Source organism: Lissotriton vulgaris, chromosome 10 (assembly GCF_964263255.1).
Source record: "Lissotriton vulgaris chromosome 10, aLisVul1.2, whole genome shotgun sequence".
Taxonomy (NCBI): domain Eukaryota; kingdom Metazoa; phylum Chordata; class Amphibia; order Caudata; family Salamandridae; genus Lissotriton; species Lissotriton vulgaris.
Genome location: NC_141698.1, coordinates 341,153,616 through 341,181,402, shown reverse-complemented (window position 1 = coordinate 341,181,402; position 27,787 = coordinate 341,153,616). Strand labels below are relative to the sequence as shown.

At 46.4% G+C, this 27,787-nt stretch overlaps 1 protein-coding gene across 1 annotated transcript in view; it reads right to left on the bottom strand.

Annotated features, from left to right (window-relative positions):
- The window catches only part of LOC147685206 (D-serine dehydratase-like), a 587,829-nt gene that overhangs the window by 431,884 nt on the left and 128,158 nt on the right, over positions 1–27,787 (bottom strand). Inside the window, exon 3 of the mRNA XM_086941117.1 lies at positions 25,952–26,232. Coding sequence (XP_086797243.1) covers positions 25,952–26,232 — 281 coding nt within the window. The remainder of the gene's footprint in view (positions 1–25,951; positions 26,233–27,787) is intronic.

Below are 27,787 nucleotides of genomic sequence, written 5' to 3'. Positions count from 1 at the left end.
ACTGCAGCAGAGGAGCCGAGAGCCAGGGCTGCCGTCAGCGCCAGGGTGATGGCGAGAGACCTGTGTGGCATTGCAGCGAGATGGGCTGAGCCCAGGATTACCGGGAGCCGCTCAACCGCCGCCCTGTGTCCCAGTTGCTGCAGCCCACCATGTTGAGAGAGGTACAGTAGGGCACAGAAGACGTGCAGTGCCGGGATGTGGATCTGCTGCATTGCTGCTGCTTTTCTTAAGGTGGACTGCAAGAGATTGCAGGCGCCAAGCAGCAGCTGTCAGTCACGTGAAGCACTTCCTGCTCTAGGGCTGAAGCTTCAGGCGTTTGCAAACCTCCGGATGCCGTAGCTGTAGTCAGGGTTACTCGGTAACTGTTGCAACACACAACCAGCGCTCTGGAAGATACTGGCGTGTGCCACACAGGGAAGCAGTCTCTATTAGTCTATAATGGCACAGTTTATGCCCTCCAGTATGTAGGACTGTCAATGACTGGATTTGGGGGAAAACTTGGGTGCGATAATGCAGCGATAATACACCCGCATTGAGGAGTTGGTTTCTTTTCCACAGAGAACTGTAACAAGGTGTGCCGTGAAAGGGAAAGCGTGCCATACGCTCGTTCTGCTCAAACGCCGTGAGCGCGGATGAGATGTACGTACTCGTGCACAACTCCAGACCTCTGCATGCATGCCCATGTCCTGTCCCCCTTCGCCCACCAGACTGACAACAAAAGGTCTCGCCAAGGCGAGCAGCACATGTGCTGCGTAGCTAGGCAAGACCTAAAAAGGGTTAATAAAGAACACGCACACACACACACAAGCACCCCCCTATATCTAGTCAGACATGAAAGCAGCAACAAATAAGCTGCCAGTTAATCTTAACCCAGCAACTAAAAGCCCAAATAGCCACCTCTATGTAAAAACGTGATGCTCGAGCATCTGCTTGTATAATTGTACACGTGGCACACAGGCAGCCTCTTGAACTCAGAAACCACCTGATTAACCAAGTGCATGGCGCCCAGGCAGCCACTTGCTCAACGATGTATATGGCGCCTGAGCAGCCACCTACTTATCCAAGTACAGGGTCAGATTGGGACCAAAAATAGGCTTGGGACACCCAATAAAAGTGATCCACATTTAAGGAGTGCAAACTTTCACAAAACATTGCTTGATTAATATCAGTGGGAACATTTTGGGAGAAATGTGTGGTACATTAAGCATTTTAATGAGTAGCATTGGTGAAGACTGGAAACTGTTGTAAAAATTGAAAACTCACTTTCAGTGCCAACCTTTTTTACAACGTTGTGAGCATCCCGCTTCCAGCTAACTGTGTCCTCGACCCTGTCAGACCACCCACCATTTCACATGTTTCTGTTTCTTTTCTCCTATTCACCCCCCTCTTTTAGCCCCTTTTATGTTTTCCAATCTCTATTTTTTTGTGTCGATCATGTCCCCAGCCTGTGAGTACACCAACTGTTGTTTTTCTCGGAATGATGTAATTCTCAGCTTTTACTCACAGTGATCAAATTTGTATAAAAAAAAGTTTTATCTCAGCTTCCCAGATCAACTGTACCCAAAAGATGTACTTTGGTATCACCTCTATTGTTACTGTTGCTGTGCTCCACAAGCTCACAACAACCCAAATGTATCGCCATTTGTGTTATGTTTCTGTCGTTTTACCTAAAAATTTCAATAAAATATTCAGAATACAAAAAAACTGTGCCTCAACCCTGATTGTCACATAAATCAGGAATCTTTAATTTTCAGTTATGTTATGTTATGTTAAGGGATTTGTACAGGGCATGGCTTGCACCAGCGACGGGGCGTCCCAGCACTAAAAGATCCAAGATACAGGTAGAATAATTGCTGGATGTTGAGCATAGAAGCTGACAGATTATTTTAGGAAGAGCCAAGTTTTTATAGCTTTTTCATAGGCCAGGTGGCTGTCAATAATTCTGATGGATACAGGTAATGAGTTCCATAGTGTAGCTGCCAGCACCTTGAAAGAGCGTCCACCAGCACGTCTCTATTGACTCAGGGGATGCATGCTAGGCGCAGACCTGCTGATCGTAACATGCTTCGTGGTGAGTATGACATAAGTAGGCCAGAAAGGATAGGAGGGGTTTACTTAGTGAGAATTTTATGAGCTAAGCATATTGTCTTGAAGTGTATTCTCTTTACGACAGGTAGGCAGTGTAATTTGGGTAGATGTTCTGATACTAAGCAAAATTTGGGAAGAGCAGGAAGGGATCGCGCTGCTGCGTTTTGTACCCTCTGTAGGCTCTGGATTCCATCTTTATTTGTGCCTAAATAGAGAGAGTTGCAATAATCTAGTCTAGATAGGATCGTTGCTTGGATAATGCTCAGGCGGGGTTGTGAATCAAAGAATACTAACAGGGGCTTGATTCCAAGCAGAAGCCCAAAACAGGTCCCAGCAACCAATTTTGTTCGGGTTTCAAAGGACTGACAGCTGTCCACCCAGACACCTACATTTTTCACATCTTCCTTGGGTGAGGGGGCAGGTCCCAACGCTCCTGGCCACCATTGTTCTATCCACAGGTGGCAATACTTCCCTAGCAGCAGGATCTCATATTTTCTAGCATGGAGCTGTAAACATTTGGCCATCATCCAATGGGCTACTGACATCATATCCTCTTTAAATTTAATGAGATTATGATTGCAATTTTTGGAGAAGGATATAGCCAATTGGAGGTCATCCGCGTAGGACACCAATGACAACCCTCTATTTTTTGCTGCTGTCGCAAGGGGTTGTATGTAGATACTGAAGAGTGTAGGACTCAACATTGATCCCTGTGGAACTCTGTAGTGCAATGCATATTCCTGAGAACAATAAGAAGGTGAAGTAACTTTAAAAGACCTGCCCTTCAGAAAAGGTCTGAACCAGGCCAGAGCTGTGCCCCCTAACCCCACCTCCTGCAAATGACAAAGTAAAATCTCATGAGATACTGTATCAAAGCGGCGCTGAAGTCGAGGAGGATCAAGGCCACAGCATTTCCTTCATCCAAAGTGCTACATAATTGCTCTGTGACCGCCAACAAGGCGGATTCCGTGCTGTGGAGTGATCTAAAACCATTTTGTGAGTGATCCAAAAACTCATTGGTCTCTACGTACTTTGTGAGGATGGAATTCACATAGGATTCAATGGCTTGCCAAAAAAGGGAGCCAAGATATTGGACAATAGTTTTCAGGTTCAGATGCGTCCAGGGAAGGCTTTTTTAATAATGGGGCAACTTTGGCATGTTTCCATGCAAGCGGCACTGTCACTGTGACAGAGATAGGTTGATCAGTTTCCTACTGACCGGTAATATATGTTTGTGAAATATATGAAAAAATGTCAGTGGCGTCTCGCTCTTGTTTCTGCCCCCTTTTTTTATAATACCAGCAGTGAATTATAATCTATTAGTCACTAGATGTAACATAAAAAATATGCCTACCCTTGCTGAAGCTTGAGTCAGCAACTCTGTCTAATGGCTGGCATAGATGAGCAGAGGCACCTGGCCAGTCCTCAGAGAGATTGACCAAAACTGGCGAAGTCCTAACCTTGGCCTCAGAGTCCTACCAGGCGTCAGGCCCTTCACATTGTCTGTATTAATGAGATTTTATTACTACCAAATGTTTTTTTTGCAATCTCAGAATAAAGAAAGATTGATTAAAACATATAAACAGTAAGTTTGTATATCAATGCTTTACACTTTGCAAGCAGCTCCTTGATGCTGGTTGTATGAAAGTGCTCTTTTTGATATGGTCACCCTCACTTTTTTGCTCACATATGCTGATGTTGATTGGTTGTGCGCTGGGATCCTGCTAACCAGACCCCAGTGCCAGAGCTCTTTCCCTGAAAGCAAGACACATGTTCAATTGTAATCCAATTGGCAAAGACTTTACACCCAGGGAAGTCCCTGATAAATGGTACCTATGGGACCAAGGGCAGGGGAACTAAAGAAGGCACCTATGGCCTGCAGCATGTATTACGCCACCCAAGGGACCCCCACAAATATTGCACAGACTTCTATTGCAGGTTGCATGAAATGGTGAAAGCCATTTTCAAACACACAACATGGCTCCCTCACTGTGTGCCATGCCCAAAGATTTTGCCATTCTATAAATCCATGAACTTCAGAAAAATAAGATTCTAACGCTGAACAGCCGTTTTACTAACAAATACGGATTTGGGAGAGGCACATTGACAATATCCTTCTCCTATGGCATGGCAGTAAGGATTCCCTACCAGCAAAGAAAATGGGATATAATATGTGTACAAACACTCTTCAGGGAACCCCTTCCCTTTTCTTATAAAAGGGAAAGTAACCAAGTGGACCATTTGGTCCGCACTATCTCCTGGGGGACTAGTACCAACAAAACACAATCCATTATGACTGCCTGGGGCCTCCCACCACTCATTGGACACTATAACTGTATAGTCTGTCCACTCACAATTAACACAAGAATTTGGTAATTGTTGCACTACAGATGTCATCTAAGCCATTCATTGCCCTTGTGACCTACTGTACATAGGCCAGGTCACCCAGATGGTCAAACCACACGGCATTCAGCATAAGAGCCGTGTAAGGTGAAAAGTTGAGAATGAACCCCTTGTTTCCCACTCCATTGCCATGAACCATTCAGAGGCAGACTTCACCTGGCAAGTGATTATTTAACCCTCCCTTCCCCACGTGAAGTGATCTCTCCTTGCTGTTGCAAAGATGCAAGTGTTGATGGATTACACGTTGTAACTCCATCAACGAAGGCCCAAATACACTTGATGAATGGAATAATACCGTGTAGATTTAGGATCCCTTTTCCATTCACACATGCCTCATCATTACATATGTACCGGATGGTCCTTTCTTCATTTATCTGTCCTCCCTATGATTCGTCTGTAGTAGACACTTGTGTACTCACACTGCTGTCTACCAGCCTTTGGTCCCAATGACAAGTGACCTGTTTTACTTCCCCTTCCTCTCTGGGTACCACCATCCTGATTTTTTTCTCCTTTCCTTTTCCTTCTCACATCAGTCTTCAAATAATTCATATAACCTTGCCTTGATGAAGACTTGAAATCACCCAGGTCGACATGACATTGACAAAGCACAGCATTCCTATGGTCTCCTTGTTTCATAACATGTTTCAAATTGATTATGACCTCACTGCTCATGTTAGGTACCATTTTTAATCACGCCTTTGGCACTGGTGCCATAAAACGTGCATCACTGCACTGCTCACCTTCTCACGAGCATATTGTGTGCAACTTTGTGATTCCACCTTTTGAAGAAAGAGTATTGCTGACTAAAGTTCATGTTTTTCCGCTACAAGATCTCATACAGATTGTGATACTCAATTCTGGTGTCTCTCTCTTTTTGTTTTCTTTAAGTATTTGTTTAAATTTGCTTAAATTGTCCTTCATATATTACCTGTTGCGACGTTGTTGGTTGTTACCATATGCCCAAAGGCACTACATGTACTATATGCAAGTCACTGATACAGCAGCCCCATGAGCCCTAAGGCAGGGTGCATTATATTAAATGTGAGGACATATCTGCATTTTGCAGATATGCCCCTGTTATATCTAGTTTGATTACTAGACATTGCAAGTGATCAGGGAAGCTATGTTAAAGGCATGTACTGGGCACTGGCCATTACGATTTACCCAGCTTCATGATGGCTTCACTGAAACCTATGATGATTGGTATCAAACATCTTGTCTTGATAAACCCATAGGGGTGAGCGTAGTTCACAAAGTAGCGATACGCGTAGCTACGCGAAGTGCACTTCGCACTACGCGAGCTATGCGTAGCACTACGCGAACTGCGCAGTAGCATGTTCGCACTGTGCAAGATGTTGTTTTCAATGATTGCCCAGTGCGGACAAGCATCAGGCACTGTGCAATCATTGAAAACAGCATCTTGCACAGTGCGAGCTGTACTTTTCTGCCGCTCGAGAAGATTTTTACTCGAGCTGCAGCTTTCTCAACGCGGACTGGTAGTTTCTCATCGCGAGCGGTCGCGATCATGCGCGACCACTCGCAATGAGAAACCTGACTTCCCCGCATTGAGAATCTCGCGGGAGGTTTATTTTCCATGCTCGCGATCGCGAACAAGGAAAAAGTCTTGCGAGGATGTCATTTTGCTTGCTCGCGGTCGGCAACTTGACGTTGAGGACCGCGAGCAAGCAAAAATTTATCGCTGCCCTACGCTACTGTATCCGGGGGTGAGGGGCTGGGAACACTGTCTATGTTTGGAACAGGCGCCGCAACAGGAAGAGGCTGACCAGAATATCTGATTAGACTTGGCTTTATTTTTAGAGTTCATCTTGTCCGATAATTTAGTCTTTCTTTCGCGAACTCCCGGTTATCCGTGGTGAGGCTGTCTTTATCCAGAGTTCTGGGCACGTGTTGTTCTCTCGGAATCGCCTTCCCCGGTGTAGCGATGGTGGAGCCAAATGGGAAAGAAAACGGACAAGAGGGAGGCCGTTAGTCGCAAGTCTGAAAACAGTCCTCCCCCAGGGGAACCCAGTGGTAGTGATGGGACACCGGTGTGAACGTGCAGACGAACAGGCACACTCGTGTCTAGTGCTTCAAGGAAGACAGGAGCGAGGTGAGGAAGGGAGGTAGGGGAAGAAGGAGAGGTTGCGGGTAACAGGTATCGGGGAAAAAACACAAAGGAAAGGCACGAACGGGGTATCTCTATACTATTCACTTGGGGCACTCTTTCTCCCCACTCAGGCCGCCCAACGCCGCCATACCTGAGCAAGCCACACTCCTCCCTCGGGAGTGCGGCACAGCGGAACACAGGGTCGTTGGCCTCCTGGCTCTCCTCCGCTCTCTGGCAACCCGGTTCTTCTGTCCTCTTCGCGCTCCTCCGTAGGGTTCTCCTCGCCTTCTCCTCTCGATCCGTCGGTGACGTCACACGCATCGTAAAGGGCTTCCCCCGTTTTCAACCATCCCGATGCGTCCACGTCAGAAGTAGGCGTGCCTTCACCGCTGTTGTCGTACGCCCAGTTAAAGGAACCAGCGGATGTTTCCTCAAACGATTCCTGTCATGGTTTCCAGTCATCCCTCGGCGCTTTCGACTGTAGGGCAGAAGGGGAGGCATCATCAGGGGTCCACCAGTCTTCCGGGCCACCCGTCCCGACCCCGTTACACTCCTCCCCCCTTGGATTCTCCCGGTCCGGGAGAATGGGCGCCCTCAACAGATAATCAGCGTTGCAGTTCTCGGCTCCTTTTCTGTGCACTATCCGGAACGCAAAGGGCTGAAGGAATAGAAACCACCTGAGTATCCTGGAGTTCTGAGTCATATTTCTCTGCATCCATTGCAGGGGAGCGTGGTCTGAGTATAGAGTGAACGGTTTTCCTTCGAGATAATATCTCAGCTTGTCCACAGCCCAGCGGATCGCCAAGCATTCTTTCTCAACTGTAGGGTATTTACATTCCCTTTGGTGGAGTTTGCGACTTATAAAGAGGATGGGGTGTTCTAGCCCATCCTCACCTGATTGGGACAATACGGCTCCAATCCCAGTATCCGAGGCATCTGTTGCTAGGGAGAAGGGTTTTTCAAAGTCTGGAGGTATCAGCACTGGGCTTGAGGTAATGGCTTGTTTCAGGTCTTCGAAAGCCTTGTAGGCCTCTTGGGAGGGGCGTTTCCCTATACTATGTTTGTTGTTGTTTTTGAGGAGATCTGTCAAAGGAGTGGCCATGTCCGCAAAGTTCATGATGAACCTCCTATAATACCCTATTAGTCCTAGGAAAGCCCTAAGTTCTTTTTTTGAAGAAGGAAAGGAGGTGCTAGTGATGGCTCTTATTTTCTCTTCTTGAGGAGCAATAACCCCTTCCCCTAGCATGAACCCCAGATATTTCACCTTGGGAAAGGCCGCCCTTGACTTCTTCGAGCTTATGTGCAGGCCTGCATTTTGTAGGGCTTTTAGAATGAGGTCTATGTGTTCAAGGTGGCCCTCCCATGTCTTGCTAAAGATGACGATGTCATCCAAGTACACCGAGCTGTATTCGGTGTGAGGGGCCAAGACCGTATTCATTAGCCTCTGGAATGTAGCAGGGGCCCCGTGGAGCCCGAATGGCAGTACGGTGAACTCAAACAGCCCATCGTCGGTGGTAAACGCGGTTTTGTGCCTATCTTTTTCACGTAGTGGAACCTGCCAGTAGCCCTTAGTCAGGTCTAGAGTGGTAATGAATCTGGCTTCTCCTATCCTTTCGATTAACTCGTCTACTCTGGGTATTGGAAATGCATCAAATGAGCATTTAATGCGCAAAAGTCCATACAGAACCGGGTGGACCCCTCCGGTTTAGGAACCATCACTATAGGCGAGGCCCAGTTACTCCTTGAAGGGCGTATAACCCCTAGCTGAAGCATGTCCTTAACCTCTCTTTTCACATCGGCTCTCCTGGCAGCCGGCATACGGTAGGCTCTCTGTTTGACCACCTTACCGGGTTCAGTGTCTATGCAATGCTCGGCTAGGTGTGTACGTCCTGGAATGTCTGAAAACATTGGGGAGAACCGTTGTAGCCTTTGCAGGAGTTCCTTCTTTCAGACACTGTCAATTCGGGGTTAATTGGTAATTTGTCTAGAGTGGTACCTTCGTCTCGTGATGGCAACGTTAGGTTAGCTGATTTGGGTGGGGGCCCTATCCACTTCTTTAACATATTGATGTGGAAGGTTTGTTGCCGTCCAGGGGTGATTTGTACCGATAGGTTGTCTTGCCTATGGTCTCCACTACTTTATAAAGCCCCTTCCATTCACTTCTGAATTTTTGAGTGGACGACGGGAGAAGCACTAAGGCCCAATCCCCTTTGTTTAGGGACCTCCATTTCTTGCCCTTATCATAATGGTGTCTCTGTTTCTCTTGGGATTTCTCCAGGTTGGAGTACGCCAGGTCCCTTAATTTACCCAGCCTCGACTTTAACTGTCTGGTATACTCTAACAGGGATCTTTGTTCAGCCGCCTCTTCTTTCTCCCACGCTTCTTTTGTAATTTCTAGGAGAGATCTGGGCTGACGGCGTATAGCAGTTCGAACGGGGAGTACCCTAGACTACTCTGTACTTGGGCCCTTAACATGTAGAGAGCTAGGGGCAACAACTTGTCCCAGTCTCTATTTTCGGCAGTCAACATTTTTTTTAAAGTGGTCTTGAGGGTGCGGTTGTACCGCTCAACCAAGCCATCCGTTTGGGGGTGGTATGCTGAGGTACGGATGTGTCTTAGTTCTAATGTTTGACATACTTCCTTCATCATTTTGGAAACAAAAGGGGTTCCCTGATCTGTGAGAATTTCCCTGGGGAACCCCACCCGTGAAAACAACTCAATTAATTTGTCGGCCACATTTCTTGTTGTAGGTGCACTGATGGCAAAGGCTTCTGGGAACCTAGTATTATAGTCGACAACGACTAGGGCATAGGTGTGTCTCCTGGTTGTACGAGGAAGGGGACCGATAAGGTCCATTCCCACCCTCTCGAAGGGGTTGCCTATGACTAGCAACGGTTGGAGGGGCACTGCAGGTGGTCTGTTCATATTCTTTTTCTGGCATACCTCACATTGTCGGCAGTATACTTCAGCTGTTTTGTAAATGCCAGGCCAGAAGAAGAGTCTGGTGATATTTTGTAAGGTCTTCTCGGCCCCACTATGCCCTGCCGTTAAATGTGTGTGGGCATAAAACAAGATTTGGTCCCTAAAGTCTTGTGGGACAACTAATTGTGGAGGATCGCCTGCCTTCCCTTCTCTGTACAAGAGGTCGTTGATGATTCTGAATCTGGGATACCCATGGGTTGGTGTTGTCTCGGCTATATGAGCTGCCTCCCATGCGTTCAGAAGGGATGGATCATTTATCTGGGCAAACTTAAATCCCCGATCTAACTCCCAAGGGTCGGTGGTTAAGTACGCTGCTGGAGGTTGTTCTATTTTTTTCCGGAAGAGACTCAAGAAATCCGGGTTATGTACCCCTAGGATCAGGTCCTCAGGTAAAGATTCTACTACTCCTACCTTTACTACACAAGGGTCTCCCCCCAGGGGCCTAAGGGTCAGATGAGCCACAGGGTACGGTTTCACGTCTCCGTGTACACATCTGATGTGTACTACCAAGTTGGGGCCAAGCTGGGAGGGTAAGACTAGCTGCTTCTTTATTACTGATTGTTTGCAGCCAGAGTCTAAAAGGGCTTTCACACATTTGCTGTTCACTTGTACCCTTACATAGAAAGATGGACCCATCTCCGCTGTGTACATCACGGCCTTTGGGATATATCCAACCTCCATGGGTTCTTCTGTTGGTCTTTTCCGAGGACACATTCTGGCGATGTGTCCCCAATCCCCGCATTCGAAACATTGCGGACCCCTTATGGTAGGCATTTCAGGGCGAATGGGCCGGGGTTTCATCATCTCTGGGGCCTGCTTCAGTTTTCTGTCCTGCTTCGCTATTCCTGTGGTTCCTTTGGGACCTTTGTCGGTTTCCCAAGGAAAGGTACGGGGCATTGCCCTGTTGTAATTTGAAGCCATCTCGATAGCCTGTTCAGCAGTAAGGCCTGAATGCTGTCTAAGCCACCGCTGAGTGCCGTACGGTAAGGCCTCCATAAACTGTTCCAAATAAATGCTGGTCATTACTTCCTCTTTGCTCCTACTCTCTGGTGTTAACCATTTATTGGCTGCCATCTTCAGTCTCAGGTATAATGTCTTTGGGTGTTCCCCAGCGACCCCCTTTTCTTTTCGAAATCTCAGTCTATAGGCTTCTGCGTCTAGGCCTAAGTGGTCCAGAATTACTGCTTTAATTGTTACATATGGTGTTATCCCAGCATGATTAGCCACTTGGTAGGTGGCTTGTGCCTTACCAGACAACAGGGGCGCTAGAAAGAAGGGCCATTTTTCTTCAGGCCACCCACAGGCTCTTGCTGCGCGCTCAAAATTAAGGAGAAAAGCGTTGGGATCTTCCCCTTGCATATATTTCTGAAGTGGCATTCTTGAGGGATGCGGTCCAAACGCCCGTCTCTCCGTTGGAACAGGGATGTTGGCGCCTTGCACTACTTTTTGCAAACCCTCGATTTGGGCTGAAATCGTGTTTTTAAATAGGTCGCGGTCAGCGTCCGCAGTCGACATCTGTTGCCCGATAGCCCATTCCAATTTCGGCTGTCCCTCTATTATCTGCTGCACCACTTGTTCCATAACTGGGTCTTGTACGGAGGGGATAGATCCCACTTCTGACACCACTGTAATCGGGGGTGAGGGGCTGGGAACACTGTCTATGTTTGGAACAGGCGCCGCAACAGGAAGAGGCTGACCAGAATATCTGATTAGACTTGGCTTTATTTTTAGAGTTCGTCTTGTCCGATAAGTTAGTCTTTCTTTCGCGAACTCCCGGTTATCCGTGGTGAGGCTGTCTTTATCCAGGGTTCTGGGCACGTGTTGTTCTCTCGGAATCGCCTTCCCCGGTGTAGCGATGGTGGAGCCAAATGGGAAAGAAAACGGACAAGAGAGAGGCCGTTAGTCGCAAGTCTGAAAACAGTCCTCCCCCAGGGGAACCCAGTGGTAGTGATGGGACACCGGTGTGAACGTGCAGACGAACAGGCACACTCGTGTCTAGTGCTTCAGGGAAGACAGGAGCGAGGTGAGGAAGGGAGGTAGGGGAAGAAGGAGAGGTTGCGGGTAACAGGTATCGGGAAAAAAACACAAAGGAAAGGCACGAACGGGGTATCTCTATACTATTCACTTGGGGCACTCTTTCTCCCCACCCAGGCCGCCCAACGCCGCCGTACCTGATCAAGCCACATTCCTCCCTCGGGAGTGCGGCACGGCAGAACACAGGGTCGTTGGCCTCCTGGCTCTCCTCCGCTCTCTGGCAATCCGGTTCTTCTGTCCTCTTCGCGCTCCTCCGTAGGGTTCTCCTCGCCTTCTCCTCTCGAGCCGTCAGTGACGTCACACGCCGCGTAAAGGGCTTCCCCCGTTTTCAACCATCCCGATGCGTCCACGTCAGAAGTAGGCGTGGCTTCACCGCTGTTGTCGTACGCCCAGTTAAAGGAACCAGCGGATGTTTCCTCATACGATTCCTGTCGTGGTTTCCAGTCATCCCTCGGCGCTTTCGACTGTAGGGCAGAAGGGGAGGCATCATCTGGGTTCCACCAGTCTTCCCGCCCACCCGTCCCTTCCCGTTACAGCTACGCTACACATGTTTGCACTGTGTTAGATGCAGTTTGCGTAGAGCGAAGTTGCGCAAACTTCGCAAACTCCGTGAGCGTAGCGTAGTGCTTTGCCCAGGGTTAATACTGATGCCAGTATCCGATTTATGAAAACATGCAACCAGAGGGCACCTTAGATGTACCCCCTTAAACATACTAGTCCTCTAGTGTCTTTTCTCTTTTCATTTATTAACTTTTTTGCAGTACAACAACACCAAGGCTTGCAGAAGGCAAAAAACAAATCTTGAAGTATTAGATGCACATTGTCAGAGATATTCATACATAATCAAAGAACTACAATTGTTCCTGTCCCGCCTCCCCCACAAAACAACTCAATGATTCGGGTAGCTTAAGTGCTCCTGTAATACGTTAATTAACATAGACCCTCTTGCCCTCCTGCTTACAGGACACATGTCCATCAGCCTGCTTTTTTGCTCGAGGGCCTCCGGCGCAGCCTCAGTCGCCTCTCTTAGGTGCGCAGCAAAGGGTTCTCAAATGTCCGCAGGCCTAATGTGCTCGGGCATGCGCTCCCAGAATGCATTAAGCTGCTCCTGACAGTAAGCAGCGTCTCGCAACCATGCAGCGTGCACTGGTGCTGGGGGTCGCCCAGTGCATTGCCACTCTACGCTTTGACAGTACCAACAGTATTGCCACTAGCCTGCGGCACTCCATGGGTACCTTCTCTACATACCCCAGCAAGCAAGTCACGGGATGTGGCATCAGAGGGGCCCCCACAATGTCGCCAATTATCAACCACACCTCCCTCCAGAACTTCGCCACCTTAGGGCATCCCCAGGCAAAATGTAGGAACGAAGCGTCTGCTGCAGCACAGCGAGTGCAGTTCGAGGTCTCGCAGAGCCCCATTTTGTGCAGCTGTAGGGGCGTGCGGCTGGCTGATTGTATTTGGGGGAAATGGAGTGGGGCGGACGGATTGGACTGGGGCAGACTGGAGTGGGGGTAATTTGGGGGGTGGATTAGAGTGGGGCAGATTGGAGTAGGCAGACTGAAGTGGCCAGAATGTTTTGGATATGAGTGGGGCAAATTGGAGTGGTGCAGACTGTTTTGGATTGGAATGGGGATGATTGGAGAGGGGCAGATTGGAGCAGAGTGAAGAGGGGCCAATTATTTTGGATTGGAGTGCAGCAGATTTAAGTGGAGCAGATTCAAGTGGGGCCGATTGGAGTTGGGCAGATTGTCTTGGATTGGAGTGTGGGAGATTGTTTTGAGTTGGAGTGGGTCAGATTGAAGTGCTGAAGGTTATAGGGGGGCAGATTGTTTTGGATTAGTGTGGGGCAGATTGTAGAGGGGTGGGCTGGGAGGATTGGAATGCAGTGGACAGGAGTGGATTAGATTGGGCTGAGCGGGTTGGATTTGAGTGGAGTAGATTGGATTGGTCTGGGGTGGACTGGATTGAGTAGGTCCGATTGGTGTGGGGAGAGATGGGGTTGATTGGATTGAGGTGGATTGGAGTGGGGTGGATTGGGGTGTACTGCACGATTATGTGTTGAAGCATATTTCAGGACTTACACATAAGAAATAATGTGGCCCAGCAATGACATAATCCTCATCTTTTGAGAAAGCACAATGATTTGTTTGTCCTGCTGGGTGCATGTTTGCCAGTCTCACACCTTCTGTTTGCAGGGCACTAGAAGTGAAAAAGAACAAAATAGTATCTAAATCACTTTGAGAGCAGAGGACAGATACTGATTAAGTTGAATAAATCAGTGCTTGGTCCTTGCTCCACAGGGAGCAACGGAAATGATGTTAGGCCTGCCTTGACAAATTATGATGCTGTAAAGAAGAGTGTCACGCAAGACAACAAATGGTAAGCAACGCGCAGGCTCCAAGCCCTTTTCTGTATATAAGAGTGTCTTTCAAGAGGCAGGTTCAACCCTAGAAAGGACATACCTGAAACAGTAACTTCACAAGGAGGTCCCCCAGAAACCTCCAGCAGCCATACAGCATATAAGACACAACAAGCATTGGTAAAGCCAATAGGCCTCGCCTTTGCAAGAGCTATTGGCTTTGCCAATGTGTTTTAGCCATGTTGTATATTATTGTAGCTGCTGTTTAGCATGGCTAAAAGTTAGAGGCATAGAGGAGAGTGGCATGGAGTGTCACAGAATGGAATGGCGAAGAATAGAAGAGATTATTGTAGAGTGGAGTGGCACAGAGCGTCGTGCTTTAGAGTTGCATAGCTTGGAGTCAACCAGTATGGTGTACAGTGAAGTGGCGTAGAGTAGAGTGGCCTGGTGTAGAGTGTATTAGCATAGAGAGCATGCAGAGTAAAGTGGTGTAGAGTGCCTTGGTATAGAGTGCAATTGCATATAACTTAGCAGTGTGCAATGCAGCGTTGTAGAATGCAGTGGTGTAGATGAGAGGGTTGCATAGTAGACAGCAGTGCACAGAGTGCAGTGGTGCAAATTGCAGAGTAGAGTGGCACTGAGTACAGTGGCATAGAGTGGCATTGAGTGCAGTGGCATAGAGTGGAGCAGAGTAGAGTTTAGTGCTGAAGAGTGTAGTGGCATACAATGCAGTGGCGTAGAGTGAAGTGGCATAGAGTGAAGTGATGCAGAGTAGAGTGGTGTAGAGTTCAGTGGATTAGAATTCAGTATGGCAGAGTAGAGGGTCGTAGAATGCAGTAGTGTAGAGTGGCATTGAGTGCACTGGCATAGAGTACAGTGACAAAAAGTAGAGTGCATAGAGTAGAGTGAAGTGCAGTGGCCTACAGTGCAGTGGCATAGAGTGGAGTGGCGTAAAGTAGAAGGCCGCAGAGTAGAGTGCAAAAGCATAGAACGGGTTACAGTGGAGGTGGGGTAGGTTAGAGTAGAGTGGACTGGTGTAGAGTGCATTGACGTGGAGTGTTGCAGAGTATAGTGGTGTACAGTGCAACTGCATCAAATTCAGTGGTGTACAATGCAGTGTAGTTGAATGAAGTGGTGTAGATTAAAGTAATGCATAGTAGAGTGCAGTGGAGTAGAGTGCAGTGGCGTAGAGTATTGTGATGAAGAGTGTAGTGGTGCCGAGTAGAGTGGCATGAAGTGTAGTGGCGTAGAGTGCAGTGATGTAGAGTAGAGTGGCAGAGTGAAGTTGTTATATTATGTTGTTATGGTAGGAACACTTATATAGGGCACAACTCACCCGGACGCATCTCGGCGCTTGCTTAGTGTCAGAGAGGTAGCAGAAACAGGGAGAAGACTTGATGATTAGAAGAGAAATGCTTTTAATTGATTCCTAAAAATATTGTAGGAAGGACATTCTCGCAAGGCAAGGGGCAAAGAGTTCCAGTAACGTGGGGTGAGAAAAGAAAAAGCCATGCCTCCGGTACGACTGAGACGTATCCTGGAGACTTTTAAAAGGGCCAAGGAGGTGGATCTAAGAGTCCTATCCGAAGTATGTTTGATAAGTTTTTTGCGCAAGTAATCGGGGCCTTTCTCTCTGAGCGAGTTGTAGGTAAGACAGCATATCTTACAATTTGATCGCTTTCTTATTGGGAGCCAATGGAGCTCTCTCAGCAGGGGGCCTGATGGAGAGCCAGCAGGGCGGTTCAGGATCATTCTTGCTGCTGTATTTTGGATAACCTGTAATTTGGCAAGCTGCGTTGTTCCGACTTCGGCCAGAAGAGCATTTCCATAGTCAAGGCGACTGGTCACCATGGCCTGGACCAGGATTCTACGATGTTTAATCGGCAAGTAGGTTAGAATCTTACGCAGAAGGCGAAGACTGTAATAGCATGAGCTGGTTACGGCCGCAATCTGATCTTTCATCATTAAAGAGTGGTCCAGAATTATTCCCAGGCTCAGGAAGTGGTGTATAGTAGAGTACAGTGACAGAGTGGAGTGGCGTAGAGTGGAGTGCTGCAGAGTGCAATGTCGTAGAGTGCAGTAGTAGAAGTAAAGTTTATTTTATTAATCAAAGATTACAATAAAAGGTATAAAGCGTCACGCATCACATAAATACATTTCTAAAATGTTAAAATTCTACAATTATAACATACAGGCAGCCGAATTCAGTGTATTAAAAACTCAGAGGATAAATTTGCATTTATATTCCAATTTCACCTGTAGTTTACATGCAATTAATCCATATATAATCTTAACAATTATAAAGATGCATGAGTAAGTTTTTCCAGTTTCAGCTATTAGCAGCACTGGCCTTGTTATTCATACCATTGAGTAAAACATTTTCAGCCTTCCATCAGTCTTACTCGGTCTACTGTCTTTTTTGCCCAATCCAATAAAGTGCTAATGTGCCGAAATGTGCTAGAACTCAGAGTTTACAGATTTTGTGCAACAGATAGATTGTCCCAAGAGGAGGATCAAATATCTAATTAGATGGTAAGCTTTTGTGTCTTTTCCTTTAAGTACACAAATAAAGATCAAAAAATCATACAGCTAGGGCTTTGTAGGCCTGATCAAAGAATGTTAGCAACATTAATATTGCAGTTTCTACTCTGATTTGGAAACAATATTGTTAGAACTAGAGGTCTCTAGTTGGCGGAGGTAGGTACCTTAGTCCAAATAGGGACCCTTGCTTCTAGTCAGGGAAAGGAGGGAAGCACTCTTAGATAACCCCTACTCACTCTCCGGTAGCTTGGCACGAGCAGCCAGGCTTATCCCCAAGGCAATGTGTAAAGTATTTGCAACCACACTCCCAGTAACACAGTGATAACACCACAAATGGACACCACACTGATTTAGGAAAATAGCGGTATTTGTATCAAGCAGAAATACGATGAGACCAAACGATAAAAATATCCAGCATATGCATATTTGTAATATTTCACTGGGCCGGTTATTAGGCCAACAATCACTTGTAGGTTCTTGCGGTATTAATGAGCAGTTCACGATGATCTTATGCAGTCCTAATGCAATGCTATGCAGTTCATAGTGTAGAAATAAGACAGTCCTTAATGCAAACACTAACGCGGTTCGTAAAGCAAGTAATAATCCAGTTCGTAATGCAAGTACTAATGCGAATAGTAAAAGCAACAAATAATGCATATTGTGATGCAAGTACTAATGCGGATCGTAAAAGCAAATTGGCACAGATTGCGGTGCTAATCAAGGTCTCTATGCCACTCTTGGCTGAGTCGGGGTCAGCGACTGCCAAAATATGCCCCCAATCCTGTTATGAAGGAAACAAAGTGCAGCGCCACAATCCAACCCCAGTGCTGCCACTCCTCGGCGAGTACGGGCCGCGATACTGACTTGAGCAGATGCTCATGCTGCACAGATGGGAAAGCCAGAGAGAGGACTCTCTTAGCATGCACTCCGCCCCAGGTGGCGACACACGCACGCTCGCTGAGCGTTACCTGGTGCAGACTCTCTCTCCTCTCCTCGCGGCTGGGCGTCACCTTATGCGGCTTCAGGTTGGTGGCAACTGCTCCTCGCAGTGAGAGTCGGGCTACCAGGCGACAGCCTCGCAGCTGATCGGCTCCCTATGTGACTCCGTTGATCTTGGACAAAAGGACCTCGGACCCTCTATGGTGAAGGTTCACAGGTCTCTCCTTGGCAAAAGCAGGCTCGGGCCGGCAGCTGTGATTTCTCACAGCTCCCCCTTGGGCCGACGGTCCGGTCAGATTGCGATAATGATCACAGCACTTCTGGTCACGCTGTTGATTGAAGCAGAGCGCAAGACTGCTCCGGGGCTCACGTTCACAGGGCAGTTCTCACGAAAGTCTCAGGCTGCAAAAAGCACACGCACACAGCGTCGCTGCGACACACTTGGAAACTTTTATGTTCCTGAGTTTCCACAAAAGGGAGCCAGCTCCTCTCAGGCCCATGGAGACAAGTTATTTCAGGACACAGCACAAAGCAAAGTCCTTTCACGCAGGGGACACAGAACACAGCAAAGTTCCTTGTCCTCTTCTTAGTCAAATCAGCAAACTGCAGGCCAGCCCCAAAACACACAGCAAGGGCAGTCCTTCTCTTCAGTCTCTTCAGCTGTTCTTCTTTAGCAGAGGTTCCTCTTGATCACAAAATAGTTTCAGTCCTTTTTCAGGCTTGAGTTCAGTCTTGAGTTCAGGGGTTTCAGCTCTCACATTTAGACCCCTAAATGCCTTTGAAGTCTTTGTGTTCAGGGGGCTCTGAGCCCAGTCCAAACCAGACCTGGGTGTCTTCCTGCCAGTGCAAACCCTCCTCCTTTGATAGTGAGGGTCTGGGCCCCAGACGCTCCGCAGGAGGTGGAGCCATCCTTTTGTGGCAGCAACACAGCCCTCTTCACATTCAGGGGGCTACTCCTCCCCCCACACCAAATGCAGGCCAGCCTGTTGCTGTCTCACCTACTCCTCTCTGGTGTCAGGACACTCCCCAGACCCTGTCACATCCAAAACCAGACAGTCAACACACAACCAGGCAGAGGCACACAGGATGGTTTAAGACAAGAAACCAGCCACTTCTAAAAGCGTGGTTTCTAAACACACAATTTAAAAACCATCTTCACAAAAAGATGTGTTATAGAATTCTGACTTCAGGCACACTAAACTCCATCTTTCCATCTTATGCCTATGGGAAGATATGCTGGAAACATGTGACACACCATTCCCCAGTCTGTCCTATGGGCAGGATGGCCTTGCAACAGTGAAAACTAATTTGGCAGTATTTCACTGTCAGGACATGGTACACACCTCAGTACATGTCCTACCTTTCACATACACTGCACCCTGCCCAGGGGGGTACCTTGGGCCTACTATAGGAGTGTTGTCTGATGTGCATAAAAAGGGAAGGGTAAGGCCCGGAAAGAGGCTGCACTTGTCAGAAAAACAAGGCAATTAACAAATTGCGCACAAGCACTGCAGTGGCAGGCCTTAGATTTCTTTTTAGGGCTACTTGTGTGGGTGGCTGCAGACCATCATCCCGGCGTTCCTGCTAACAAGCGCAACACTGGTGTAACTGTGCCTATACCCGCCGTGGATAGTACATCGTTACTTCTACCAGTGCCCAAGCGGTTCTTTATCACAGACCGCAGCACGAAGGAATCGGATGATACTCCCGAACACTCCTGGATGCATCTACAGCTATTGAGGCTTAAGCCAGAATATTCTTTCCTTGCCCCGATCAACGGCGGTTCCTTATATTCAGACCGTCGAGCCAGGACCAGAAGTATTAGCCTTTTTGCCTGAATAGCTATCGAGGCGGTCCATATATTGCGCCACTGCGGTTAATCTGTAGACGCGGCCTGGCCTTCACTGCCTAAACGCGATTCGTTGCCTCACACCCGAGGCTTCAAATGTTCAAACCAGGCAAAATCTATGTTGTAGTCCTGATGATGATCCCAATTTAATTTGAGCACAGGATCGAAACGTCGACTTTCTCTAGTGGTCTCACAATTTACCATTGTGTATATTTTGTTGTTTTTCCACTTTGGGTATACTTGAGATACTGATCCAAAAAGTAACCACTATGCTAAGTCTCTGCCTGTAATCTCCATAATTGTTGTGTGTCAACTGTTTCTTTTCCCCCCGTTATTTCTTCCCTCAGTATGGTACAGGATTGTGCCCTACTACAACTGCTGTTGTTTTAATATCCCTGACTATAATTCATGATCTAATACTAAAATAAAAATCCTTGTCCGGCTGGACATGGTAACTATATAGTATCCCACTGTGGCCTATATATGATTGTCTGTCTATTTATCTGAATTGCTAAGGACCGTTGTTCTTTGAAGCTACAGCAGACCCACTCGTAGCATTTGCATTACCAGCCCTGGCACACATAGTGCACTTTACTAGTAAGACAATTATGGACAACCAATTACCGTAACACTTTATACAGGGAGCACTTGCACTATGACACTGATCAGCAGTGGCAAAGTGCCCAAAGCATCTAAGTCGGCAACACAATGTCAGAAAAAGGTCTAGGAGGAAGGCAAAAGGTGTAAGGAACTTTAGCCCAAAAAAGGGCCAAGTCCAACAAATATCTAACAGCTTCCATAGTTCTTATTTTTCACTGGTAAACATGGATCGGAAGTAGTTTTTCCTTAAAGACAACAATTTAGGGCAGATACATATATTATACATAAGGGATAAAACTGCAGAGCCAGAGACCACAGGCTGTTTTTCTTTTAAAAACTGGGTTCCATTTCCCTTCAAACTCCCAAATCAGACTATATAACAATCTAAACCTTAAAAATGTATTTTTAACATAGGCAGGCAAATTTAACCCTAAGAATTCTTGGCCCTGTACAGCGTAGGTGTAGGATACTAAGTACATATGCTTATATTTTCCAACTTGTATCAAGTCTCAATCCCACTGTTTAATAGTAAAAGTATCACGGACAAGGTTTTTCCAGGTCAAACGATTTATTCGCCCCAGTGTCTGTGGATCTGGTAGATTATAAGGTTCTAGGCCCACCAGTAAGCTGCGCAATTCCGTATCCTTGTATATAGATTTACTCAGTATATCTGATATAATTGACGTTTTAGTGACGTTTCGTCAGCTTTTGCACATTCGCAGATATAATTCATGACCTGGTTATTCTTACTAGAGATGCATACAGTAAATATGGAAACCATTTCATGTTTAATGCTTTGAGTGATGGCCTAATCGCTTTTCCTGCAAACATGTTTGAGAATCTTAATATCGATCTGGTAATGTTGACTTCGATTTCCTAGTGGCCAGGTGGTTCGACCAAGATAACTTACTGTCAAAAGTCCCTCCGTGGAAGTCATATTGTTTTACTACTTCAACTGAGGTTTCTCCTAGAAACCACCCCTTGGCTTTAGTTTTCTGCCCAAAGGTCTTAATTTTCGTTTTGGACAGATTGGCAATTAGTCCATACTGCAAGTTGTAGCTGTGTAATTGGTTTAGTTGATACTGTAGTCCTTTCGGCCTCTGTGACAGGATCACCAGCTCATAGGGGTAGGCCAAATGCGTTATTTTTATGTCTCCTAACTTTGGAGGAAAACCCTGATCTGACTTTAGCGACAAGTGAGGTCAGCAAGGTACAAGGAAAATAGAGGGGTGAGGATACATCCTTGTCTGAGGCCATTCTCAGTGCAAAATTTAGAAGACAGGGTATTGTCAGTTGATAGCTTTGCCTGTAGCCATGTTTCGGAATGTAATTCAATTATAAAGTGCAGAAGGTTAAACTCTATTTCTAATGTTGTAAGCTTGTTCCACAGCCTTTGCGGGTTCACTCTGTTAAAATCTGTACAATAATCTACGAAACAGGTACATAGTGCTGTTTTCTGTGTGTGTGTGCTCTTTTCCAAAGAAGGGCCAATGTTGTAATATATCAACTGTTGAACAGCCTGAGTAGAATCCTGTTTCTGTTGATGGAATGAATGATTTTTCTTGGGCCCAAAGCTTTAATTTATTTTGGAGGTGTTTAGCAAAAAGTTACCCTTCAAAGTCTAGGAGTGCTATAGATCTACAGCTGGTTGGGTCTTGCTTTGGACCTCGTTTATATATCGGTGGCACAATCACCCCTTTCCAGGAACATGGAATGTTCCCAGACTATATTACAGGCGAGAAAATCTGTTCTAGCACTGGACTCCAAAAGGTTACATTTAACTTGGCCAGATCTATAGGTATACCATTTGGTCCAGCTGCTTTGGATGAACAAGAACTTTTTAAATTAACTTTGATATTTTTTCCTTTGTGATTTCCGGATATGTTGTAAGTCCTTTGATGGCGCTTAGGTTTGAACAGGGACTTAATATGAGTTTCCCATTTATCACTTGGGATAAACAGAGCATCTGGCTGTTTATACAAAGTTGTGTCATATCCTACAACGGAGCAATATGCCTGTTTATTTTGTGATGAAATAGAATTTAACAGTTTTGCATAAGCGTTATAATAACTGTCCTGTTTTATCTGTGTGTTTCTTGTCTTGAATTCCCTCGTTAGTTTTTGCAGTTTTAAGTCACGATCTTTAGACACAGGAAGTTTAAGGGTATGTTGCACCAACTCACAATACACTCTCTTTGATTCGATTAGTTGCTGAGTATTAGATGAAATAAAGATGTATGGTTGTGTATTTTGTAACTCTGTCATCACAACTGATAGTATGCACTGTAATATGGTTTGCGAGACGTCCTACAATATTCACCTGTTTTCAATCTTCACCTGTCTTCAACTGATGTCACGGCTCCACCCAGGTTTGACACTTTGTGTAGTAGTTCAGAGTAGAGTAGCATAGAGTTCAGTGGTAGAGAGTGTGGTGTTACAGAGATAAGTGTCATAGATGCAGTGGTGTAGAGTGGCATAGAGTGCAGTGGCATAGAGAAGAGTGGCATAGACTACAGTGGTGCAGACTAAAGTGCAGTGACGTAGAGTGCAGTAATGTACAGTGCTTTGGCATAGAATGCATCAGTGTAGAGTGTATTGGCATAGAGAAGAGTGCTGCAGTGTGGCATAGAGTGAAGTGGCATAGAGCGGAATGTGGTGCAGAGTGGCATAGAATAGATTGTTTCAGAGTAGATTGAAGTGGGGTAGAGCAGAGTGGTGCAGGATAGAGTGAGGAGGTGTAGCATGAAGAAGTACAAAGTAGATTGCAGTGGTATATAGTAATGGTGTAGAGTGCAGCTGTGCAGAGTAGATTAGGGTGGTGTACTGCAGATTGGCATAGAGTGCAGGGGCGTAGAGTGGAGTGGTACAGAGCAGAGTGTATTGGCGTTGAGTGTATTGGCGCAGAGTGCAGTGTTGTAGAGTGAAGCGTTGCAAAGTGGCATAAAGTGGAGTGACGTATTGTGGAGTTGTGCAGAGTAGAGTGGAGTGACCTAGGCTGGAGTGGTGTAGAGTGGAGTGGAGTGGTGTAGAGTGCAGTGGCAAAGAGTGCAGCGTTGTACAGTACAGCGAGATAGAGTGAATTGGCATAGATTAGAGTGGTGCGGAGTAAAGTGAAGTGGCATAGAGTGCAGGGGCGTAGACTTGAGTAGTGCTGAGTGAAGTAGAGTGCAGTGGTGCAGAGTACAGTGACATGATGTAATTTGGGGTGGTGCAGAATACAGTGCACTGGTGTAGAGTAGAATATGCATGGTGTGGTAGCCAACTTCCAATACAGACAACACATCTTCCATTGAAATCACCATTACATTTGCACAGACATACAGTTTCACTGATAAAAGTATGCAGCCCACAAACAATAATGTGTGGAAATGTCATCACCTAGTATATTGATTTGTTTTGATCATTTTAAAATATTTGTTTCCACCACACTACAGAATTACCAAAAACGTGCTTTAATTTGAGCTTTTCTAATTCTGAAATATCTGCACAGTCCATTTAGAGACATTTAATGTTTCTGTGTGCTAGAAATAAATAACATTGTACATCCTTCCTCCCGGGAAGTCAAGGAAAGAAAAGTAAACATCAAGCTCCCTGGTAGAGAGAGCCTGACGTTTGACCTCTGTCTTTTAACGCACAGTAAATGTAACAAGATTTAAAGGCCTGTTTACAGAAATCGAGCACTGGTGGACGAACACAGTAAATAGGGTTTCAGCAAGGTAAGGGACAAACTCGATCAGGACATCTTAACCGCATCGCTGCTGCGGCGATTTTTGCGCTACGCGGCTTTTTTCATTTTTCCGCGTTACATGACGAGCTCAGCTCGTCATCAGCACACGCCACCCGTGGCTGATGACGAGCTCAGCTCGTCATCAGCATCGAAGGGGTTAAAACAAATAGAGCCAGCAAAGAGAAAGCAAGAAAATGTGAGTTACAAACCACAAAGCCAAAGGTAAACAGCTTTCAGAATGTCCCCAAAATGTTTTTAGCAAGCCAGACAGCTGCGCTGTCTGGTAGGCTTTGACCTAAAAACGAAACAGGAAGGGATTGGAAAAGGGAGGCATTTATGGGAACTTCTTTGACCTTTCAGGAAAAAGGAAAACAGCTTTGCAGTGATCAATAGGCACATTCACTGAAATAGTAAGAAATGGAACAAGGGCAGAAGAAGAGGAGGTAATGCCTGCTCTATGCCTCTGTGCATAGTATTTATAATATAAAGCATAGCAGAAGGCCATGTCTTGAGCAGTCTATATACAGGAGTGTTGGTTGTTCTTGAAGAGGTTGCCAGTGATTTCATCAGTTATGTCATGTCAGAGGTCAGTGCATAAGGAGTAAGGATGTTATGGCTGTTAGGCAGAATTCAGGGGTAAAGCTACCATTAGTGCAGTGGGCTCAGGGGTGCCAGGAACCAAGGCATGAAGGGCACACTGCACTTCAATTACGGCTGTCCTTCACTTTCCAACCAGGGTGCACAGGGGCCTAAGTTTCTGTTAGTTCGCGTTGCACCCTTGCTATAAGATTGGCAGAATTTAAAACAAATAGCTAGGTACTGGATTGCAGAGCTAATGGCTCTTTAAGGAAATAAGGCAATCCAATATCAAAGAAGCAAATGTATGAAGAAATATGCAGGGCTGTGGTGTTAGCTTGCTGATGTTTATGTGTACAATCTTTCAACATTTTTTGTCATGTGGTTCTGTAGATCTGTAGATTATTTGATATTAAGAAGTTAGTGCTTAATAAATACACATTAATTACTTGTACAACTAATGAGTGTTTAATAACTATATTAAAAAAAGGTTATGCTGAACTCTTTTATTTTTACTGTTTTTAGAGTTTTATATATGAAACTTGACCCGAAGATATCAGGTATCAGAGCACTTTACATGAGAACCAGTTTTGTTACAGATGGACACATTCATCTTTGTTAGGCACGGGAAGAGTAAGTGATTTGCCCAGAATCACAGGATGTTGAGCGTCCCTGCCGAGACTTGAACCCAGTTCCTCAGCTTCAAGGTCGACTGCTCTAGCCGTAAAGCTACATCCTCATTACGAGTTTGGCGGTGAAAGAGTGGGACCCTCCTGCTCCCGCACTGTCAAACCCGTGGTTGAATCACCTGCCAGATTAGGAGTTTTCTCCTGTCAGGTGGGCTATTCTTTAGCGTTTCCACTGTGGTGCCTATGAAACATGCACAACAATGGGAAAGTCAAAATCAGTTCTGGCACGGCATGGACTGCAGCAGTCCATGCTGTACAGATATTAGGGTCCATGAATCCAGTGGCGTAATGAAACTTGAGGGAACCCCCCTAAAATTACATGGAGGGGGCCCCCCTCCAGAACCACTGAGGAGCTCTGAGGCGGCAAGGTTTCTGTGCTGAGGGGCCAGCCTGGAGCTTGGGGGCTCGCCCGCACTGCAGGGTTCTTTGTTATGCCACTGCATGAACCACCTGCCAGACTAGGTGTTATCTCTTGTCTGTCGAGCTGTTCTTTGGCATTCCCACGGTGGTCCCGATGAAACAGGCACCACAATGGGAATGTCAAAATCAGTTCCTGACAAGGGGCACAACATGTGCCCTCCTGCATGCATCCCATGGCGCAGAGACTCTTTGTTTTCTCATCGCCACACTTTTGAGGCGGTCGCACCGCCATGAAAGGTGTGCCAGTGAGGAAACTCGTAATATGCTTGGCAGGGCTGCATAACACAGCCTCAAGATCTCTGATCCCTGCCAGTTGCGGTGGTCCCAGGGTGGCCTGACCGCCCAGCCGTAATAGGACAGTCAGAAGACAGACACCACCATGCCCACTCGAGTCTAGCATTCCATGGACCTCCAGACTTGTAATTAGTTCCTTATGGGTCCGATTCACAAAAGTAAGTTTGAACACGCAGACTGCCTTATGTGCAGATCTACATCTGGACCAAGGTGTAAATCTTCTCAAACCTGAAATTCCTAAACTCCTAAAAATTAAAATTAAAATATAGAAAATAAATTGCCTGGCCTCTTAGATAACAGTACTGCATGAGCTATTTGATTTTCAGTGAGAAGTGGTGTACCTCTTCCATTTTCACAGTCCACCTTCAGCCAGACCAACCATTGTTTGCCCTTCTCCAGCTTCCTTTTCCTCAGTTGCTCCAGGGCCTCGCAGCTGTCCACCAGCACATGGAATGCCTCAAGCCTCTCAGACAGCACTGCACACTCCTCCACTTTATCAAATGGCAGCGGGTAGGCATAGAGAATGTCGTCGAATCCACCGTCCGCATAAAAGCGGGCCTCCGCCAACGTGGACACCACAATACATCGTCGGGTGCCGTTGGTCATCACCTCTCCACATTCTCTAAAACAGAAAAAAGAGAACCATTCAAGAATGAGACCACAGAGCAAGACCCTGCCATTCACTTTAACCCCTTCCATGCTCATGACGAGCTCAGCTCGTCATGCAGTACACTGCTTGTGTGCTCATGAGGAGCTGAGCTCGTCATGAACAATGGGATTTAAGGGAGTTCAGCACCATGGATGAATTGCTATAGCATTCAAAGTGTTAAAAGGAAAAAACGTTTGTGGATAGCAAAAAGAGTAAAACAAAAAAGTAATGAACAGTTCATCTCAGACACTGTAATTATGCTGGCACACATTTCTGTTCATTTTTCTGGATCACTGTGCCAGTGAAAGCAAGGACAAACCACATGAAAACTAGCCCTGGCAGACCCCTTATAGGACCAGTCCTGTCCAGCCAAACCTGCAAAGCCAAATCCCTCTGCATTCAATCTCCCGGAGCACTACCCAGGTTGATTCATGTGTGGTTGGTTTCCTTCTGTAACAGCACAGACAAGATAAAAACAATGGTATGGCTAGTAAAAAGAGTACTAAAACCTCTTCTGCTCGGACTGCAGTGCATCTCTCAGCATACTCCCTCGCCCAATCCTGGACTGCTCATCAGTGTCCTGATTGGGGGGAGCGGCCTACCTCTGCGCTCCACAGTGCATTGTAGGCTTGCACTTGCTCTCAACCTAGCTGTCATAAGACAGCTGGGTTGAGAGTTTTAAAGTGTGCATGTCTAGCTGGCCAACGCAAGACGGCCGGCCAAAAAGAAATGGGTGCTTTAAACAGTACAAAGGCAGCTTTCTACCCACCATTCCTCCTTGCGGTCACTCATCCTGCCCCGCCTCTTCCTGATGCTCCGTTCCAAACCGGATGATGAAAAATAAAATGGTAATGAATTACCATTTTATTTTTCATCTCTGGGGCTTTGGGGGACAAAATGCTACTCCACTCCATTGGAGGAGCCGCCCCTGAACCCAATACCATTTTATTCCTAGTAGGGACTCATCTGTTGGGTGCAGCTTGGTTCCAGTAGCAAAGTGAGCAGGGGTCCCACGTCTGAGTACATCCACTGCACTTTGGACATCAGACTGAAAACAATTGACTGGAATGTGGCCCACGCGATTGCCAGTGGGCGAGAATAATTTAAGCATTACATCCATCCCTGTGTTGAAGTAAAAAGAGTACACACATCCAGTCCACCCTATCATATGTAAAACATCTTCCAGACAACCCGATACATTATCAGTTTTCAGGTTATAGATACTGATGTCAAGGCAAAGCGGCATACAACACTCATAAAACTACTACAACTCAGACATCTTTTTAGAGTGAGCACAATATGACAATAGAAGAGGCAAACATTTCCAGCCCAGGTCCAAAACTTTGGCAAAATAATCAACTCAGTATCATTCCAGAAATAATAAAAGAGCTTCACTCACCCAGCAACATGCAGCATTAGCAAGAGACCGCTTATGGGCCAGTGGTATGACTTATTCAGATATGTTGAGAACTCACAAACTGGCAAAGCAAAGGCAGCTTCTGGCTAGGGGTATTTATTTATTTATTCA